Source organism: Acartia tonsa, chromosome 10, assembly GCF_053477335.1.
Source record: "Acartia tonsa isolate MP-2025a chromosome 10, ASM5347733v1, whole genome shotgun sequence".
In the NCBI taxonomy this organism is placed as follows: Eukaryota; Metazoa; Arthropoda; class Copepoda; order Calanoida; family Acartiidae; genus Acartia; species Acartia tonsa.
Window position 1 is genome coordinate 43,800,283 of NC_137269.1, and position 22,917 is coordinate 43,823,199.

The 22,917-nt window shown below is 37.5% G+C and overlaps 1 protein-coding gene across 2 annotated transcripts in view; it reads left to right on the top strand.

The window, feature by feature from the left end:
- The window catches only part of LOC145330108 (cytosolic carboxypeptidase 2-like), a 119,887-nt gene that overhangs the window by 27,262 nt on the left and 69,708 nt on the right, over positions 1 to 22,917 (top strand). For both annotated transcript variants that reach the window (XM_080174696.1, XM_080174697.1), the window contains exons 5-6: positions 11,038 to 11,071; positions 17,771 to 17,834. In XM_080174696.1, the coding sequence (XP_080030822.1) occupies positions 11,038 to 11,071; positions 17,771 to 17,834 (98 nt within the window). The remainder of the gene's footprint in view (positions 1 to 11,037; positions 11,072 to 17,770; positions 17,835 to 22,917) is intronic.

Consider the following 22,917-nt stretch of genomic DNA (forward strand, 5'->3'; position numbering starts at 1 on the left):
TGAAAGTCGGCACAGGAACCCCAACCTGTGATCTGAATGACGTTATGACAAGGAAATAAACATTTCTTAAAATAGATTGTGAAAAATCCATAAATAGCAAGAAAAAAACAAGATAGTTGGTTTTAAATAACATATAATTTACGTGGAAACTCTAGTAATGTATTTCTAAATGGTTTCCATGAAATAAGATAGGGTGACGTACGTAAGATACGTTCAGAATATTCGGAACAATCCATTTTTTTGTTAGTGGACCATAAATGGATATAGAATATACTGACATAAGAAAAATTTTTGAGGTTGCTATTATAGACCTCATTAATTAATCAGTTCATTTTTCCAGTAGAATGGGATAATAGGGGGTAAAGGGGGTGGATGGGGGGGGGGGTATCGTTATTTTAGCCAGCTGTGAGTAACACTTTATTGGAGTACTAGCGGCTACGCCCCTAGAGGCCTCTAGTGGCACTTTAAATGTTTTTGTTTGTTAAAGTTAATTTTTATGACGATACCTCTTTATTTGACGTTGAAGTCTCCCCTAATTTTTTTAAAATTTCGATTTTTTGTCATTTCTCTTGGGAGGGTGGTGGTACCCTCCCCCAAAATAGTTATAAACCTTCCCGGGACTTATGAGAAGCTACCCTGTTAAGGAGAACCCGATCGGTTCAGCGGTTAGCGAGATCCTTCGGTACACACAGACACACAGACAGACACACAGACAGACACACAGACATCCTGTTACTTTAGTATAAGGATTTGAAAATCTTGTGCAAGATCCAAGTAATTATATTTCTATTGGACCATATAAACCTGCTTCTTTTCGCAGTTTTAAAAGGATATTTATTAGTACCTACTTATAAGTTAGGATACTTAAGGCAAATTAGTAGACGTTTCCCGTGAAGGTTAAAGATCCCTGCAGGGTTAAAAGAATTTTTTGAAAACATTTAGAGGGAGTAGGGTATGGGGGGATGGGTGGATTACAGACACTATGTAAGGTATTCTACTAAATGTTTACTTATATATTTGTTCTCGGAAATGTACTGGTAAACCACCGAGGGATTTCCTATTTAGTGGGTAATATGTACCTCCCCCCCCCCCCACAATCTTTATATATATAACACAAGGATGACAACATCCATAAGTAAAGAAGCTCTTGATGTAGAATAAAAGACCTAGACTGACGGACAAAAACTAATTTATATATTTCAATGATCATTGATAAATTACTGTTACCCGGGGATGGAGGTGACATTGGGCTTTTTATTACACTAGTCTTTATGATAACTTTTTCTAATTTGTTGGCGTACCCCCTTTTGGGACTTTTATGGAATTTTGATTGGTTGGTTTATTTAGATAAGTGTCCAAACGTTTCAACCAATAATTGTAAATTATAGAAAGGGTAATTTTGTGTATCATCGGGGATGTTTATAAAGGTAAAGGTAAGTTGCGGGTTAAATCCGTAAAAGTGTGTGTTTTAAGGCTTAACAAGGATGACAACATCCATAAAAGCGAAGCACTTAAACAGTAGGACAAACGGACATTAACACTTATATAGTGTCAGAACTGAATAATCATAATATAAATGTATAAGAGTCAAAGCAAAATTGTAAGTAAAATGTGTTGAAAAACTGCTTGATTCAGGATAATGTTTATGGACAAACTTACATTTCTAGGACTTGATTATAGAGTTGCTTCGCTTATTACATTATACTTTGTTGTCCCAGGAATCAATATACCAAAAATCAGATCAATCGGATGATTAGATCACATAAAAATTTGTTGTTAAAAAAGTAAAAAAATCAACATGTTTAAAATGGACGTACGGACATTTTGGTGATGATTATAGAGTTGCTACGCTTTCTAAATCGTACCTAACTATTAAAGGAATCACCATGCAAAATTTGAAATCGATAGGACAATTCTAACATGCCTAAATTAACGAAAAAAGCTATCCGTTACGGACGTACGGACGTACGGACGTACGGACGGACGGACGGACGGACGTACGGACGTACGGACGGACCGACCCTAATTATAGAAAAGCTTCGCTTTTAAAAATAGTAGTAGAACGATAATTTTCACTATGTGTATTTCTTATTGAAAAGAACTATAGACAACAATTTTATTAAAAAGTTAACATAAATTTTTATCGCTCTACTACTGTTTTTAACTTAAAACACATAACCTTTACGGATTTTACCCGCAACCTACCTATCGGCCATTGTCTTTTTCCTTTAGGTCCCTGACTGTTACTAAGCAATTTCTAAGGTCAGCTGAATTTGAGTTTCCGATTGTGTACATAGCACCCTCATCCTATCTCAATATTTACTACTAGCTAAAAAAGCTTCAAACTTCCAAAAAAAGATAATCAAAATTTTAAAGATTAAAATTTTGAATGTATATTGTATAATGTATAAATCGTTTATACATTATATCGTTTTTCCCTTTGACCGGAGTAGCTGAAAATAGCTTTTGCAATAGTTTGGTTGGTTATCTGCTGTACAACTTCGGAAATTAGAGAAGAAATGGTCAATCAATTTTCAGTTGATCATTTCTAATGTTGTCATCCTAGTTAAACTAAATGTACACATTATCTAACCTAAGAAATATTTAAGTTTAAAAGGTTAAACAAGGGTAAATACATGCATAAAAACAGAGTTTAACAAATCAATTATCAATAGTTTGAAAGCTTTTAAAGTTATTTAATGTTAATATTTATAAATTTGAGAAAATACGAACGTACATTTAGACGTAGTTATAGAGATACTATGCTTGTAATAGTATTACCAATAGTCTTAGGATTCACCAGTGCAATAATCTGGGTAACAGTACAGTTATTTCATGTTAAAATTGTATCAAAACATATAAAAAATACAGAATGGACGTACTTACTTATTGTCAAACACTATAAGTGTGGAACAGCTTCGCTTTAAAAAAAAAACAAGGATGACAACATCAATAAAAGCGAAGCTCTGAAACGGTAGGACAAAAGGGCATTAACAGTTGTATAGTGTCAGAATAATCAGAATAAATGAATAAGAGTCAAAGCAAAATTGTGAGTAAATTTGTTGAAAAACTTTTTCATACAGGATAATGTTTATAACATACTTACATTTTAAAGACTTGATTATAGAGTTGCTTTTATTGAACTATGTTGTCCCAGGAATCGGTATACCAAAAATCAGAACAATCAGATAACTAGATCACATAAAAATTTGTTGTTAAAAAAGTAAAAAATCAGCATGTTTAAAATGCTCTTACGGACATTCTGGTAACGATTATAGAATTGCTACGCTTTCTAAATCGTACCTAATTACTACAGGAATCACCATGCAAAGTTTAAAATCGATAGGACAATTCTAACATGCTCAAATTAACGAAAAAAGCTATCCGTCTCGGACGGACGTACAGACCGACCCTAATTATAGAAAAACTTTGCTATCAAAAAGTGCAATGTTAGGTAATTAGAGATTTATTTATATCAATTGAAATTCCCTCTTTGTTGTATTTATTTATTGTTGTTTCACATTCTTTTTATAGACAAATGTATGCGATAGAATAAGATTGACTTTTTCGTTTTGTACTCTACACTTGCGGTTGTGCCGAATGGGACTAGGAAGTAAAAAATATCCTAAAACCATCCCAAGTCTCACGTAAAAAATAAATATCTTAAATCATACTGGAACCTACCTAAAAATGTAAAATGTGTTCAGTAGTAATCTAAATCTTAAGCTATAGACAAAAAAACTTACTACTTAATATACTAGGACTAGCGGCTACGCCCCTAGATACCTCTAGGGACACTTGATGAGGGGAGAGTCGAAATTGATAACCTAATTTCTTATTTTAGATTTTAAAAGAAAAAGTAATTTTTTTTTTTTTTTGGGGGGGGGAAGGGAAATTTTTTTCTAGGGGCGATTTCTCTTGGGCTGGTGGTGGTACCCTTCCCCAAAATAGTTATAAACCTTCCCAGGACCTTTAGAAGCTACCCTGTAAAGGAGAACCTGATAGGTTCAGCGGTTAGCGAGATTCTTCGGTACAAACACACAGACATCCTGTTACTTTATTATAATTATTGAGGTGCCCAGTATTGTATAGCCTAAAACTAAGGGCGCTGAACGATAATTTGATGTACATCCCCAATGATGATAAACAAAATTACTACCTAAATTACCCAAAGTGATTAAGCTTAAGATAACATTGTTATAAAACTTTGGGTACCAGGTAATTTTACAGTCCAATGTCACCTCCCTCCCTGAGTTTTCGTAATGTTTTTAGTAAAGTGTGTGTGTGTCACCTTGTATGCAGGGAGGGAGGGGACATTGGGCTTTTTATTACAAAAGTCCCCAACAAATTGTTTCTTATTCGTTGGAAACTTCTGTGGAAACGTTTCAACTATTAATTGTAATCTACAGAATGCGTAATTTTGTAGATGTACATCAATTAATCGGCCATTGTCTTTTCCCTTTAGATGCCTGCCCTGTATGCGCACAAGTAAATAGAAAAAAATTGCGTTTTTTTGTCCAGGGATAAAGGATAATTAACGCCCTAAATTATAATTAAATGGCATTGTTACCAGGGAGACTGTGAATTATACTGATACCCAAAATTTATTGGTTAAAAATGTTGGGGACAATTATCAAACAAATTAACCCAACATGTTTAAGATGTGTTTTAGTCAACGACGGGACACCGGAAAGTGTCATGTGTGACGTCATGAAAATACGTCTAAAAAGGAAGGATAAGAGGAGAAGTGATAAAGAAAAAACATAAAAAAAGATATGGATAATATACGTATTTTTATGACGTCACACATGCCCCTTTCATAGAATCTCTAGATAACATAGACCATGATTACACTCACTAGCATGTTAAAGAGGGTTCAACACTCCCCTTAAAATTGAAACTGGGAAAAACCTGCCTTCCCCTGTTTTCACCTTCTATGGTGAATTGCTGTGCACATCACTGTTTACAAACTACAGAGTTTATACTGCGTAGAAACTGTTAAGTTTATTAATTTTAGATCTAGTCAGGGATAAGGGATAGGAAACCTGGCCATTAATTAGGTCCCGGCCTAGATTCTAAAAGGATATTGCAACTATTATTAATTACTATCAAACTGGCGGACGCTCCCAAGTAGCTATAGCTCTAAACCAATAAGAATCGGCCTGTTTTTGTCAACCAATCACCAATTGGGGGAAGTTTTAGAAGCAGACAATCTTAGAAAAAATAATGATTCGTCTGCTATTAAAAAATAAATATAAATGGTGTTAGATCACATTAGCTTAATCTGCTTAGAGTTAAACATTAAAAAAGGGCCATATAGAAAAAACAAAAATAACGGGATTATTTTTTAGGAAGTGCGTAGCTAAGAATATTCAATTGGCAGTTTATAAATGAAGTGTTGTATTTCAAATTTTAAAAATTCTATACGGAATGGATAAAACACATTAACCTTAATTTTTGTACTATTAGTCAATTTGAACACAGTACAAATCTATAATTACCTAATAGTATCCATAGAAGTTGATAGAATGTTACCCATTGCTTATTTATTAATTTATTCATTTTCGATTTTAATTAGCAATGATATTTTCAAATAAAATGTTTACTCATAAATAAAATTAAAAATAACACAACCTAAAATCTGTCAGCGACAAACCCAATGATAGCTTTCTGAAAAATTCAAATTACTAGAGTAAAAGATAAAAAAAATTATGGGAGAAAAAAAATCAAAACATAATTTTAACAAACGCCATTTATATATTGGGTAAAAAAAATATATTTTTACTTGAGGCTAGCTACCTGAATTTATTCTATTATCTTCTTTGAACTTATTTAGCTATTTCATTATTCTAGTTGATAGTTAATTGTCAATACTAACTACTGCAGCATCCCGAAACTGGTTTTTTAGGCCTAGTTGGAAAATAGGCCTGGAATAATATTTTCTTACGTTTCCCATCCCTTATCCCTGGATCTAGTGCAGTTCACGGTAAAATTGCCTGGTATCGATTACTCCATTAGAGTAAAACACTAGAGGGAGAAAGGGTTAAATAACTGAATCTCCCCATCGCAACCGCCTTGTCCAAATTTTCTATTGGGTTATTGAAAATTGTCGCTTATATTAGCACAGCCAAGAAGCAGAAAATAATTTGGAAGCAGACGAAAGAGGTCTTTGAAAAAGGAAGGGAGGTAGTTTTCTTTATATACATCTATACTATAGATCTGTTATTACTCCAAATAATCTGGAATAGCCATAATAGGTTCGAGATAATCGATCCCAGGAACAGTTTACCTTAAACTGTACTAGATCCTCATTCCCAATTCCTTTTTCCTTTAACCCTGAGAGTTATTTCTTTATTTACCTTGTTTAAAATAGATTTTCTAATAATGCAACAATAAAGTTAAAACAGGAATAACTATATCCATAATTAGCGTAGCAACAACAAGGTAAGAGAGAGAGAGAGGGGACAATGGTCTAGTTATTACACTAGTCCCCAAAGTTTTATAATAACATTTTCTTATTCGTTGGCTTAATACATTGTGAACTTTAGGGAATTTGATTGTTTTTTTTTATTAAGATAAGTATTCAAACGTTTCAACTACTAATTTCAATTTAAAGTAGGGGTAATTATCAGTATCATCATTGGGGATGTAGTGATAGGAAAAGTAGAAAAAATATCCTAAATAATCCCCCAAGAATATGATTGTATAAAATTTGAAACAAAATTGAAAGCAAATTTGTTGAAAAACTGCTTACTTACCTGATAATGTTTAAGTACATATACATATACTTACATTTTTATGACTTGATTACAGAGAGATGATTCGCCTGTAACTTGTATATTGTTGTCCTATTCCATAAAATAAAAATAATCAAAAAAAAATGTTAAACCCAAGGGTAAAAAAATCATGTAGTCTATGTTTTTTTCAAGATTTTCATTGTATCTTAATATTTTTAGGTGTGTTTTTTTTCAATATTACTCAAGATTTTTTTAATGTTTTTATTTCAATGTGTAATTTTTCTCCCACTGAAGCTGCTAACCCTAAATTTTAAAGGTTTATGTTAAGTTGGTTTGATTTGTGATTTGTTTGATTAAATTGCAAAGCCAAAGTGAATAAAGGTTGAATAACAAAAGTACAAAAAACTGTTTTCAATGGCATTGTGATATAGTTAAGAATAGGTACAGATATTCACCGATTTAAATTTACTAAAATCTCGCAATGTTTGTTATTATTTTTTCATTTTAATAAAGCAGCTGCTCTTTTTTTAAATTTTGCTCGGCTGGGGCTGAAAAGGTTGCTCATCTGACGGTACGGACTATGTTGAATTTTAGAATCTCTCGGAAGAATTAATAGCATAAATAAGTAGCTAAGCAAAATACACAATGAAATGGACCAACGGAAAGTTGTAGAGCAGCTGTTCAGTTCTTCTAAAGACCGACAGACAGACAAACAAAACAACGTATAGATTAGATCTTTATATGTCATATGAATCTTCTCCAAAAAATTCAGCTGTCTATCTTTAATTTCAGCCGAGAAAACCACATTTCTCCCATGACGGAGGGTCAGAAAAAAGTAAATTGTGGATTAGCTTTGCCAAAAAAACAGTGCCTTGGAATATAAAAATCAAATAAATACTAAATATTAGTCTCCAATCCTTGATTATTACGAAGTATTGTAATAAAATTCAAACCAAAGAAAGAGGGGAAGGCTGTAAAAATGAGAAACTAAAAAAGAGTTAAGGCAAAAGGAAAAGTGTGCTTGCAAAAATGCAAAAAAAATACACTTAAAAAATTTATATTTTTCAAATCTGGTGTTGTGATGCTTGGTTAGTGATGAAGAGCATGTCATATTCAGTGATTTATTGACATTTCATTTCAGCAAGATATTTTTACTGTGCTTACAATACCTTTTTTTATTCTTTTTTGTGTGTAAATTTTGGTGTAATGAAGTAACACCAAAGTAAAGTAAAAGTAAACAGAAGCAATGTCGTCAAAACAATCAAATTAAAAGTGGGGAGAAAATTAAACAGAAAAAGAAAGGGGTGGGAGGGGGGGGGGGAGTTGGGCAATAAAGAAAAATGGATTAAACTTCTAGGTTATTTCTTTTTAAAAAAGTATTCTGTCATTTTCCATTAAAATTGTGGACCTGAGTTAAATTAAAAAAAACGCAATGATATTTTTGTCTAAAAACTAAATTAAAGCTAATTGCTTTGATTTCTAAAACAGACTTATTAATTTTTTTGGTTTTCTGTATATTTACCATTTTAGCCATTTTCTGGCGGTTTTGCAAGGTGATCTCTAAGTAATAATAATAGAAAAAGAATGGATATATTATTACTTGGATCTTACATCAGATTTTCTCATAAAGTGAAACATGCAGCGGTCTAAAATAACGATTCCCCTCTTCCACGCTCCTTTACCCGATTCCCTCTCCTCCTACGGGATGAACGGACTGAATAATTGAGTTCCATGGTAGCAACCTAAATTGACGACAATTTTTCCCCTGTCTTAATATCCACGTATATTTTATATCCATTATGCTAAGAAAGTCAAGGTAATTTCAAAACTACTTCATGACTGTCTCAAGGTGATAAAAATAGAATAGTTTTGTAGCAAAGTATCCTCAACAATTCTTCTTATCAGTCTGACCGTTTGACAGTTTGAATGTAATGCCATTAATAGCTACCGGGGATCTAAAGGAATAAGACAATGACTTATAAATCAATTTACATCCCCAATGACGACACAAAATTATCCCTTCCTTACACTAAAATGTAAAATTAACCGATATGGTTCTCCTTTACAGTGAATCTTTTTCTAGGTCCAGAAAAGATTTTTTATCTATTTTTGAGGAGGATATCTCTGTACTCCCAGTAAAAAGACCCTCCAAGAATTTTTTTTTACCTTTTCTTTTTAATACTCAAATTGAATATGGTTGGGGGTCAACTTTTCCCCCTCCTACCTTTAGTATTTTTTATAAAGAACCATTTCAACAATAAAATCAGATTTTGAAGTACTATGCTTCGCTACTTCTAATATTAATTGTTCTTATTTGTTTGTTCTTGTTGACAACTAGGTAAAACTTTATTAACAGAAGTCATGGAACTCTTAGGACAGAAAAAAAAACAAGGATGACAACATCCATAAGTTAAGAGCAGATGTTCAGTTTTCATAACAAAGAAAAGAAAGAGAAAAAGGAAATCACAAAATCTTAAGGATTAAGTCTTTTGAACTTGACTGAAAGACAAACGGAAAAAATGTATAGAAAGTTGCAATTGCGCATATGTCATGGGAATCTTCATGATAAATTTTAGTTGTATATTTTCAATTGTAGCTGAGAAAATCATTTTCCCTCATAGCGTTGCGGACTAACTGACTAAAGGACAGATAAAGTGAATTATAGAGTTAGGCACCCAGGATATATGACATTAAAATTTCTGTTTTGTGTCTTATAGGCCGCGATATTTTTGTATTTAACGTACTGAAAAGTTTATTTTTTGAAAAAAGAAACACTAATGATATTAATTATAATTTTTCATGATAATTATAGCAACAAAAAATCAAGGAATTGCCAAAACTTATGTAATCAAACAGTATTAACAAAAAGTGTCATTGATAATTACTTTTCCAGTATGGCCTCGAAACCAATCAATATCCGCATCGTATTACAGACAATTTTTCACAAATATTGAAATAAAAATCGTAATATCAATTCCAGTTTTGTTTTTGGCAAACAAGACTCGTCTTAATCTTATAATTTTTCATTTTAATATCCGTAGAAAACTCATTTAATAGTCAACATTAGTTAAAAGTTTAAACAAAAAAATCCGTAAAATTCTATCCCACAATTTCTTAGGATGCTTAAATTGGACATACATAAAAACAGATTAAATCCAGTTTTGTAAGCCCCGAGGGGCTATAGGACCGAGTTATGAAAACTGGCAGGGGCGTCCAAGCTTTTTTTTGGAGGGGGGATAATCACCACTATACCCCCCCCCCCTTGGACGTTCTCGAAACTGGTATTAATTTTATGATTTTCTACAATACGTAGCTATACATGATTTTTCAGAGAACCGGTTCTCATCTAGCGGATATTAACCGGTTTCGAAGCCATACTGGAATAGTTATTTCTTTCATCGTATTATAAACGGCTTTCCGCGGAAATAGAATGTACAATTATAAGATTAAAACCAGTTTTTTAGCCCCGTGGTGCCGAAGGCACGGGCTAAAAAAACTGGTTTTAATATTATGATTGTACATTTTTATATTCGTAGAAAGCTGGATATAATACGATGATAGACATAGTTTTTTCGTATGGATGAGAACCGGTTCCTATCCACCGGATTCGAATTAATACGAGAAAATCCCTTCCTTTGTTTCCGACCAAGGAAATAAAAAAGAATAGAAATAAGATAGATTTAAGTAGTAAGTTTTTTTTTGTCTCCAGCTAACCGCTAAACCTTCTTTGCAGTGAATCTTTTTATAGGTCCAGGGAGGGTTTTTAACTATTTTGGGGAAAAGTATCTCCACCAAACATTGAGGAGGGGGTCTCTTTTCACCTACTGCCTTAAGTGCCCCTAGAGTTTTCTAGGGGCGTAGCCATTAATACACTATAAAGATGCCATGCATCTCATACATTAAATGAAAAAGGTTGATAACTGTTTTTGTTTTTGAACTTTAATGCTTTTGATTACGGATTAGCTATATTTAAATTGAATTGAAAAAATAAATGTTTACACTTCTCAAAAGGTCAAATATTTCACACCCATTCTTTGAAGAAAAAAGTTAAAGAAAAAGAAGGGTGGGGAATAATGAATACACTTTTTAAGCCAGGACCTTATTGTTCGTATATCGAATCGAAAATTTACTATTTTTATAAACTTTACAGAATTTGAGAAATTGTATGTTAAGCAGTTCTGTATAATTTCCACGAAAAAATACATTAGAATTGACCCCTGTATTGCTGGCTCTGGCCTTCAACCCTGCGGGTCTAAAGTGTTGAAATATTTGAAGATAATTTATGTTTTTTGTTGGATGTAGTCCTGGCCCCTGCCTTACAAAATCTGTTCCAGGTAAAAGTTTTGTTATCATACACCATCCCCCCCGCCCTAATTAAAAAAGCGTTTCCATATCGCTATTTTACAGAAATATTTGTTATTTTAGAATGTTGCAATGTTCTTTTTACATACTTAAAGACTTTCTGTGGTAGATGTTAGTTGTTAGTAGTAATAACAAATCAATTATAGGATAAAGGGAGCATATCATTGTGACAGAAGAGATTCATTCCAAATTTCAGCCTTAAAATCTCAAACTTCAAGTATTAGAATGCAAATAAATGTCAGGGAACTTAAGGGATAAGACAATGGATGATACATTTATGTAAATCTCAAATAATGATAAATAAATTAGAAATTAACCCAAGCCATCAAGATTTTCAAAAGGTACCCAAAGTTTTAAAGTCAACAAATGAGGGAACATGGATACATTAAAATTAATAAAGTCGAATGTCCCCTCCCTCCCTATAATGATTTAAATTTACCCTAAGAAAGGAGAATAGTTATTTCACGCAACGTATTATAAACGGCTTTCCGTGGATATAGAATGTAAAATTATAAGATTAAAACTAGTTTTTTTTTAGACCCGAGGTGCCGAAGGCACTTTTCTAAAAAAACTGGTTTTAATCTTATGATTGTACATTTTTATATTCGTAGAAAGCTGGATATAATACGATGCTAGACATAGTTTTTTCGTATGGATGAGAACCGGTTCCTATCCACCGGATTCGAATGAATACGAAAAATGTTTTTATCCTCAAAACTGATGAATGTGTTATCAATAGTATTTTCTACTAATGTACAACAATATAAATACATCAATAATAGATATACATGGATATATTGACAGGGGAAAATTTGTCGTCAATTAATGTTTCTAACATGCATCTCATTTATTGGTCAGTTCGTTCAGTCAGAAGGAGGGGATGGGGTAAAGTTGTTGCATACGGGGGTATTGTTATTCTAGCCTGTTGCAAGTATCACTTTTTTAGAGTACATGAAAATCTGGTGCAACATCCAAGTAATAATATATCGAGTACATATATTCAGTTCTTAAGATATTTACGTCAATAGAAGATTGTATTTATTTGAAAATAAGAGGACCAATGCATATACGATATGACTCCAGGGATATAAAGGGATAAGACAAAGGGGGTAAATTAATGTAAATCTCTAATGATGATACACAAAATTATCCCTAGTGTAGATTACAATCAGTGGATGAAACGTTTAAACACTCAACTTAATGAACCAAAAATCAAAAGTTGTTGAGGAAACGCATAAAAAAACGTTATTATAAAACTTTGGGGACTAGTGTAATAAATAACCCAATGTCTCCTTTCCTGATTTGACTCTCGGCCTAAAAAAATGTTTAACAGAAGGTGTAAATCAATTTATGATCCCTAATCTTATCTCCGAAGATCTTTCATTAAACTAGAATAATAAAAAAAAATAATCTTAGAGAATTCATAAATCCGTATATTATATATACCTGATAAATACGTATACGTTCATGGTAATATTCATTTCTTTAAAAATACAGATATACACTTTCCAGAACCGTTCTTTTAGATTATAGACGACTTACTGTATATCATAGAGGAAGGGGACATTGGGCTGTTTATTACACTAGTCCCCTAAGTTTTATATTTTTTTATTCGCTGCCTTAACATCTTTGAGGACTTTTGCTGAATTTTAATTGGTTGGTTCATTAATTAATTTTTAATCTTTTTCCAGTATCGCTTCGAAACTGATTAATATCCGGTGGATTAGAACTGGTTCTCAGCCACACTGAAAAAACATATGTCGTATCGTATTTTATTCAGTTTTCTACAAATATAAATGATTAAAACGTGTTTTTCAAACCTGTGCCTTCGGCATCTCAGGGCTAAAAATCCGCGGAGAGTTGTTTATAATACGATGCGATAAATAACTATTCTTTTTTTCCAATCATGAAAATGAGAAGGTCGCCATTACAAAAATCAAATCCCAAGTTTCTTTAGAAATACTTGGTAAATAAGATTATGATAAAAAAATATGAATAATTTTCATTGAAATAAAGCCTCAGGATCTAAAGGCAGATAAATTGATTTATATCCACAATGAGGATACACAAAATTACCTCTTCTGTAGATTACAATCAGTGATTAAAATGTTTGTACATACAACTAATGGACCAACCAATCAAAATTCAATAAAAGTTCCCAAAGTTTTTAGGCCAACAAAGAAAACGTTGTTTTAAGACTTTGGGGACTAGTGTAATAAACAGTCGAATGTCCCCTCCCTCCCTGATAAAGCCTAGTACATTTTGTCGTCATAAGTCTTGCTGTCAGCTAAATATCGTATTTTTATTTTCTTTGAGTATTTTGTCATTTGATAAATTAATATTCATTTTTTTAAAGGTAGAATAATAAATGTATAACCCAGACAACTAACTGGTTCCAGTGGTGGAGACCTTGTCTGCATGCTAGTAATTTGCTATCTGCTTCTTTGTAGCGGCCTTGCTGTGTTAATATTTCCGACTCTATTGGCTGATATTTAAAGATCTAATTGAAAGTCGGCACAATAATTTAACCTATTTCTCCTCTATTCATTTATTTTAATGGTAAAATAAAGACTTAAATTTACATTATGGTCGAAACATGATTAAAAATTATCCGCTTGATATAATCATGAGAATTTAATGAAGTTTATTTTTTTAATGAAGAAATTATGCATACCGATAAAGATTATGCAATTAAAGGGGTTCTTGAAAGCTGACTCAACTAACCGAGAATAGATTCAAAGTTTAATAACCATCGTACATTGTATTTTAATAATAGCTATGTGACCTCCACTAGTTTATCAGAAGATTGAGAGGATATAATGTTATTTCTCGCATCGTATTATAAACGGCTTTCCGCGGATATAAGATGTACAATTATAAGATTAAAACCATTTTTTTAGCCCCAAGATGCCGAAGGTTTTAATCTTATGATTGTACATTTTTATATTCGTAGAAAGCAATTTATAATACGATGCTAGACATAGTTTTTCGCATGGATGAGAACCGGTTCTAATCCACCGGATGAGAATGAATACGAGAAAAACAAAACTTTTTTCCCCCTAAAATAATTTAAGTCAAAACTTGAATTACAATTTGAAAGAATATAAACTTATTAGCCACTGTCCTCTGCATGTACCCTTGGAATGAAGGACAATAATTTGTTCTATCAATGAATTGGTATAAAAATATTTACTCCATCTCCTCTTACTAAGATTGTAACATGAACACTTTACCAGAGAGTGAGGGGACATTGGGTAGTTTATTACACTAGTCCCGAAAGTTTTATAATAATGTTTTCTTATTTGTTGGCTTAACAATTTGCTGACTTTTGATGTATTGTGTCATTAAGTTGAGTGTTCAAACGTTTCAACCACTGATTGTAATCTATTGAAGAAAATATTCTGTGTATTATCATAGGTGATGATTTGAAGATTCCATAAAATGGAGAACTTAATCAGTTCAGTGGATAGTTGGATCTTAATGGACAAATAAAAAATATTACTACGATAATTGCTAAATGTCAGGGATTTAAAGGGATAAGACAATGTCCGATAAATTAATGTAAATCTTCATTAATTGTATAAAAAAATTACCCCTTCTGTAGATTACAATTGATGAAAGGATACTAAACTTAATGAATCTATTAATCAAATTCAGTCAAAGTCCCCAAAGTTATTAAACTAACGAATAAGAAAACGTTATTATAAAACTTTGGGGACTAGACTAAAGTCTGGGTGTTGAAACCTTACCAATGAATACGTCATTGCCATACAATTTGACGTTCTTCCCTTTCCAGCAAATCAAAATCACATAAATTAGCATCTGAATGATTAACTTAATATATATTACTTAAAAAAACTTACCTTTTTTATTGTTATTTTTGATGATATGTAGCACTTTTCGGCTAGGGTTTTCTTTAAAATATTTATTTGCATTCGTAATAATTTTGGGAAAACAAACGAACACCCTAAATTTTCTCGATAAATAGTTTTTCAAATATCAAAAGAAAAACGATGAATTATTGTCAATCGGGCCTGTAAGGGAGAGTGCATCTCAATAATCATTATTGCATCAAAATGTTTTGTTTTTGTGCATTTCTTGGTTAATTTGTAATTTACAAACAATATGTTTTTAGTAATATTTTTATAAAACAAGGATGACAACATCTATAAGAGCGAAAGGGAAGGTTATACGAACATTAAAACTTGTAGAACATTTTTAGGACTTGATTATAGAGATCCTTCGCTCCTGTCTTTGTACTATATTGTATTTCAAAAATAATGAAGAGACTAATTATATCACATAAAAAATGTTGTAATTTCATTTTATTTGCCTGAACTTAAACTTAATTTTATTCTACTTTTTATTGTTGATTCAATAATAGTTATTCATCGAATTGTATCATAAACAGCTTTCTGCGGATATAAAAATAAAAAAATAAAAGCTGAAAACCAGTTTTGTTACCCCAAAGGGACCAGAGTCCCAGGCTATCAAAACTGGTATTAATTTTATAATCTCATCTTAATATTCGTGGATAATTGGCTGTGGATATTAATCGGTTTAGAAGGCTTACTTGAAACATTATACCTTCTATTCTTTATGCCAACTTTATCTAGATATCGAATTTTTGTTCGGAAATTTTCCAAAACATGAATCACAGCTAAAGTATTTGTTGGTATTTAGTTATAAAAATAAGGATAACAACATTCATAAAACCAGAAATACAAAATAAGCTAGACGGGTAATACTGAACTCCGACAGTTTATTTTTTTTTTGGGAGGGGGGGGGGGGGTAGTGTAACCACCAAGTAAAATTACAGTTAAAAATTTCATGGGGCAAAGTTGAAGATAAATAATTTTGATTATTTATGGCCTAATTATTTAAATTATAATAAAACTTGAGTACCCAAAAATATGAATAAACGGACAATTTGAGTTATAGAGAATATGTTAAGTCGTCATAACAAAATCCAGTTGTCCAGTGACAAATCTTAATATCTTTCTAAAATAAATCCCCCATATCAATACGGACGGACAAACAAAATGAATAATATAGTAGCTTCGCTGATGAAAATAATGAATATTTACATGCCATGAAGAAATTATGATAAAATTATATAAATAGAATTAACCAAAATTGCCAAATTACCAAAGAAAATCAATGGGAATTTTTGCAGTAAAAAGTTAAGTACTAGCAAGGTTTTTTAAACATATAACAGTTAAGGGCATGGAACCATTTAAATATACAGTATGACCCTCGAAAAAGTATTTTTAAGCATCTGCAGCCCTTATTTCTCAATGAATAATTAAAAAATGCATATGTCCTTGTTCTCCATAGTATTCCACGTAAGTAGATATAATAATATTTTTTTTACCTCCATTAACACCGGAGATTTTTAGAGCTAAAGTTTTGAAAAAGTGACTGAGAAAAAGAATTTTTTTTTGTTTCTCTTATTTTTTGGATGGTTATATTATGTTTTTCTGGCAAATGAATAATGAGACACAAAGAAAAACAAGTTAACTAAATATTTCTTTTTTATTCCACAAAAAAATTTAAATTTTTAATGGCAAAAAATACTACTGAATGAATTGATTATTTGCAAATTTTAAGTTATTTATTAACCCTTATTTATAGAAAAGGATTAATTATGACAGTTGCTCCGCCTACTTTTCTGACATCTCAATTATTTAATAGGGGGTAAATTAAGCTTTTTAGACTAAAAAATCATTATGTTTTATTTTTATTTTCTTTATAACTTTTTTGTTATTAAAGTTAGGATTGTGAAACAAAAACAATTTTCCTGCTATATTCATAGAGATTTATTTGTTTTTTTAATCTTAAACAATTTTGCCTAATAAGTAAGTTTTTCAAAATATCATTAAACTAAAAAGACTCAAAAAATATGTGTAAAAAAATGCTTTTAACTCAAAAACTAAATTTTTTATTTCATTTTTGTATAAAGTTTCTGCTAGTAACAAAAATAAAAGGATTTCTAGCTTAATTTTGCTAAAAAAATCGTTTCATGTTAAAAGTTACTTTTTCCTCAGTCACTTTTTCAAAACTTTAGCACTAAAAATCTCCGGTGTTAATGGAGGTAAAAAAAATATTTTTATATCTACTTACGTGGAATACTATGGAGAACAAGGACATATCCATTTTTTAATAATTCATTGAGAAATAAGGGCTGCAGATGCTTAAAAATACTTTTTCGAGGGTCATACTGTATATATATATATATATATATATGTACATAATCTAAGATTATAGCATTGGTCCTGATTGGAGTCTTAAAAGAAGGGAATATGACGTCAACCGGTTCAGTTCGGCCAAACGTTGTAAAATTTGTCCTCTTTTTTGGAGACACCATAAGCTGCTTCTCAAAAACTCTGATGAAAATAATGAAGGCAGAATTTTACACATAAACATTGATTAATTATTCCAGTATGGCTTCGAAACCGATCAATATCTGGTGGATAAGAACAAGTTCTCAGACACACTAAAAAATTATATATAGCATCGTATTATAATATTTAAATGTACAATCATAATGCCCGTGTCTTCGACATCTCAAGATAAAAAAAACTGGTTTTAATCTTATAATTATATATTTTTATCTGCGGAAAGCTGTTTATAATAGAATGCGATAAATAATTTTTCCTTTAAATTTGTAGGCGGTTCTGCTCCAGAAGACATCATCCAAGTTAAGGAAGAAAATACACTTTTATTTGAAAGCAGGTAAAATTCATAATTTTTAAGTTTACACAACATTAAGTAGAGAGGGGACATTGGGCTGTTTATTTTTCTAGTGCCCAAAGTTTTATAATTTGGTAGTCTGGTAAGCCGAGCGTTCTCGGCCCACGGGGTAACGAGTTCGGATTCAATGAGCCCTAGCCTTTAATTATTCTACCAAACAAACAAGCAGGATTCAATCATACAGAAATTATATATTTAAACTGAATAATATTTACAAGTTATGTTTACTATATATATACAACAAAATATAACAATGGTTAGGTTTGAAGGGGGTGTGGGGCGCTAGGGCTTAGCGCCCGACGGTAGACAGACTGTGGGGGCAGCGGTGGTAAAAGGGGAGGCAGCGCCTCCCGATTATATAAGCGCGTGAGGGACTCGTGATAGTTGCATGTTTGAGTCCCCTCCCCACATTTAGGCAGGCTAGTTTGACCGCTGGGTGCGGGGTCAACAGCGGTCATGAGATGGATGGTGATATAATAGGATTAGTGCAGGGGGTTTGTTATCATAAGTCACAGCGAAGCAACTCTGTAAACGGCCTGTCCGTCTGGGTGTCGTATTACCACAACCTCCCCTTCAAGGGTTGCGTGGCTCCTGAGCCACCAGGCCTTGAACCTGGGGATACGACAGCCTATGCCTGCGCCGGACAGGCAGTTCTTGGGGTACAGCTCGATGGAGGACAGCTCGGGCTACACAGGCTCCCTGGGACACTCGTTGCTCGGTCTGACTGTGGTTGGTAATCAGCATTGTCAGCTCCTGGTTGGCTTCTAGGCATGGGTTGGCGACGGCCAAGCCTCGCCGCTGGAAATTTTGCCTCGTCTGCAGGATCAGTTCCGTCGCGGCTGGTAGCTGGACACGGAGGCCTAGGCAGACTCTGGTGGTTCCTAAGGGTGGAATGGTGATGGCAAAGGGTGCATAGAACTCCATGGGGGCGCCTGCTTGATTCAGGTTGCTTGGTCTCCTAGCTCCTACCCGGATGGGGATGGCTGTCATCAGCAGGGGGCACATGGCTTCTTCTTCTTCTTCTGGGGCGGCCTCTTCCATCGCAGTGGCTGGCTCTTCTCCTACAGGCTCGCTGCTGGCTGGCAGGTTCTCCATGTCCGCGTCAGGGTTCCAGATGGCATCTCTGAGTGGCTCTGGAGCGGGCGGCGGCGGCGGTGGTTCGTTGGGCTGCTCCTGCAGGTTCTCCTCCACTGGGTCACGATCTTGGCCGCTAGGCTGTGGGGCGGCTGCGGCTGGCTGGTGCACTGGGAGCTCTCCTGGGTTGCTAGCTGCGGGCGCCGCCGCTCCAACTGGCAGCTCGGTGGCATCCTCGTCGCCGTCCATGTCAACTTGGATGTCTTCTGGGATCTGGTGGGCAGTCACATCTCCAGTATATTTGCGCAGTCGGCCTACATGCGCGGTAACTTCTGAGATCCTGGCTACTGGAGAGGCAGGTTTAATGACATAATGGACTTCTGTAGCTTTCCTCACTACTTTCCAGGGGCCAGTCCATCTCTTGGTAATCTTGGCTGCCTTCCCTGGCACCAGGCGGGGGGCCAGGTACCAGACCAAGTCCCCAACCTCATACTTGGCCGTGCCTTCGTAAGCTGCCGCGCTCCTCCTGATGGCTCCCTCCTCCTTCTGCTGGATGGCATCATACACTGCATAGTAGCGCTGCAAGAGAGCTTGGACGTTGGCTGGAACTGAAGCATATTCGGTCTCTGGCAGCCGTAGCACCATGTCCACCGGGAGTTTGGCCTCTCTCCCAAAGAAGGCCAGGAACGGGGTCACGCCAGTGGATCTGCAGGCCTTGGTGTTGTAGGCAAAGGCGATGGCAGGCAGGTGTGGCTCCCAGTTGTTATCGTCTCTGTCTAGGAACAGGCGCATGCCTGTGTTGAGCGTCCTATGAAACCTCTCCACTCGGTTGGACTGCGGGTTGTAGGGTGGTGGATGTGTCAGGCCAATCTCAAGCCTGGAGGCCAGTTCCTGGAATACCTGGCCGGTAAATTCCATTCCATTGTCGGAATGGATCTTCAGGGGGCATCCGAACGTGGCCAGGTGGCGGTGCAACAGGGCTTCAGCCACCGTGAGGGTGCGCTTGTTGGGGATGGCGTAGAGGCTGACAAACCGGCTGAATCCATCTTGGCAGGTGAGGATGTAGCGGTTCCCAGCTGGGGTCTCTGGCAGTGGCCCCACCAGGTCGATGAATAGGACTTGCTGTGGATACCCCTGGCGGGAGGGCACGTGGATCCCCTGCTTCAGCCTCTCCTTGGTAACTTTCTGGACACACTCAGGGCAGGTTTGTACCATCAGGCGGACGTCACGGGCCAGGTTGGGCCACCAGAAGTGCATGGCAACGCGGGCGATAGTTGCGTCCATCCCAAAGTGCCCAGCCATGGGGGTCCCATGGGCTAGAAAGAACGCGTCCTGCTGGAGGGCTGAAGGCAGCAGGTATCTTGTCCTCTCTCCTGTCAGAGTCTGGTCAGTGGTGGTGAGGCAGCCGTGCTCGTCAAGCCCCAGGGCTGGGAAGCGGCTGGCGTACTGCTGCTCGTCTCGTTCCTTGCCACGCAGCTCAGCCTTGGTTGGGGCTTTGCCATCAGCCACCCATTGGCGGACACGGAGCAGGAGGGGGTCCTGTGTCTGGGCCTCCAATACTCTAGCTGAATCCAGTCGGGCGGCAGGAGGCCGGCTAGCTGCGGCCTCCCCTAGCTGGCAAAGGTTGTGGATATACTCAGCCTGTTCTGCTAATTCTTCGGCGCTAGCCGTTGGCATGTTGGCATCTTCCCGGCGGCTGAGGGCGTCGGCGTTGGTATTCTGGGTGCCAGGCCTGTGGCAGACGGTAAAGTCTAAGGCCGCTAGCTCCTCCTGCCAGCGGGCCACCATCCCTGTGGATGTGTTCAGTGATTTCATCTGTAGCAAGGCAGAGGAATCAGTGTTGATCTGGAAGCTGCGGTAGGACAAGATGCCGTGGAATTTTCGGATCCCATACATAATGGCGGCCATCTCTCCCTTCCAGGACGGGTAGCGCGTCTCAGGGTCGGTTGTCTTGCGCCCCACGGCGGCAATCAGCCTCTCCTTGCCCTCCTGGCATTGACTCAGTATGGCAGAGATGGCGCGGCTGCTGAAATCTGTGGTGAGCTGGAACACCGCTGGCAAATCAAACCTGGGCGGCGCTCGGATGGGGGCCTTGCGGAACTTGTCCTTGAGTTGCAGCAGCTGGGCTTCCATCTCAGGCGTCCAGGTTAGGGCCTTGGCCGTCTTCTGCCGATTCATCTCGTAGGTGAGGTCTGCATACTCTGGAATGAACAGGCGGTAGTATCCAAAGAACCCCAGCAACGCCAGCAAATCCTTGGGGGTGCTAGGGGCTGGCCAGTCCAAGATACGGTCAATATAGTCCTCTTGCATGGCTATCCCCTCACGGCTGAGGGTGTGGCCCAGATAATCCACCTTGGATCGGAACAACTTGGTCTTGGCTGGCTTGAGGCGGATCCCTCCCCTACGGTGGGCTTCCAAGACCTCTCGGAGCCTGGCCAGGTGGGCCCAGGTATCCTGGTGGAAGGTCAGGACGTCGTCAAGGTATGACTGGAGGTTGGCTGTGCCTAGTGGGTTTAGGACCCCTGCAATAAACCTGGAATAGACAGACGGTGCCGTAGCCAGGCCAAAGGGCATCCTTTTCCATTGATACAAGCCCCTGGGGGTGGTGAAGGCGGTGCAGGGCCGGCTGTCCTCGGACACACGGATGGTGTAGTATGCGGCCACCGCGTCTAAAGCACTGTAGACACGGTGCCCGCCAGCTCGTTCCACCAACTGCTGGATCCTAGGCAGGGGGTAGCTGTCCAGCTCCAGACACTTGTTGAGGGCTCTGTAGTCGACGGCCCAGCGGGTGCTCCCGTCCTTCTTCTTGATGGGCACCAGGGGGCTGCTCCAGGCGGAGTCTGACGGCTCTATAACTCCCTCCTGTAGCCAGGTGTCCAGTTGTTTCTCCAGTTCAGCCTCTTGCCGCGGGTTCAGATCCCTAAATCTCTGGCGGATCGGCTGGGTCCCTGGCTTGAGGCGCAGCTGCAACTCAACCACATCTGTGCAGCCGGGGGTAGAATTGGAGAAGACGTCCCTGTACTCTGACAACATAGTCCAGACCTCCTTCTTGAGCAAGGGGTCCTTGCGTAGGAACTCATTGTCTTCCATCTCCAGGGCCTCCCACAACTCCTGCATGTCTATAGGCTCAGCAGGTTCTTGGAACGAGTGGAGACGCGGGGGAGGCGTATCAGATACCTCTAAAATGTCAGGTTTGACCAGCTCCCCTGCCACTGGGAGGCCAGCATCCAGCAAGAGGGGCACCTCCCCCTCATTGACCACCAGTACTCTAAACACAGTGGCAGAGCCAGGCCTGTGGGCATACAGGCCCTCTGGAATAACAAGATCCTCCCCAAACCTCTGTTCTGGGGCAGCTAGTTGAATGGCATCCTTGGTGCGATGACCTACTAGCTCAACAGGGACCGCCATAACACCGCGGCCAGGCAGGACCACCCGCTTGGCTGTGCGGAGCTGGGGTGGCTGGCCATCAGTTGGAGTGACAGCGCTTAGCCTATACGTGGCTGGTGCGGGGTCAGCTTTGGCTCCGGGACCCACCGGCCGCGACTTGACGGGCTCGGCTTCTGGAGGGGCTGACGTGTCGGAGCCAGGTGTGGCTCCGGGGGCGTCCGGCCACGATTTGACGGGCTCGGCGCTGGGAGAGGCCAAAGTGCTGGGTCCAGCTTTGGCTCCGTGGGCGTCCGGCCGCGACTTGACGGGCACGGCGCCGGGAGAGGCTGGGGCCTGAGAGTTGAGTGTGGCTCCGGGTACATCAGACCGCGACTTGACGGGTCTGGACTCGGGCTTGGCTGGTGGACTGGCTGGAGGTCCCAGGTAGAGGGGGCCAGGTGGACACGGCTGGCCGTTGATAAAGGTGTCGGCGGAGAAGATTGGTTCTGGAGGGCTGGCAATCTCAGGAAACGTTGTTGGCAGGCTCTCCCTTGGCACCTTGGGCACTGGGGGCAACCCCATGGCTAGCAGGTTAGCTCCCTTGTGTGCGTTGAGCTCAGCGTCC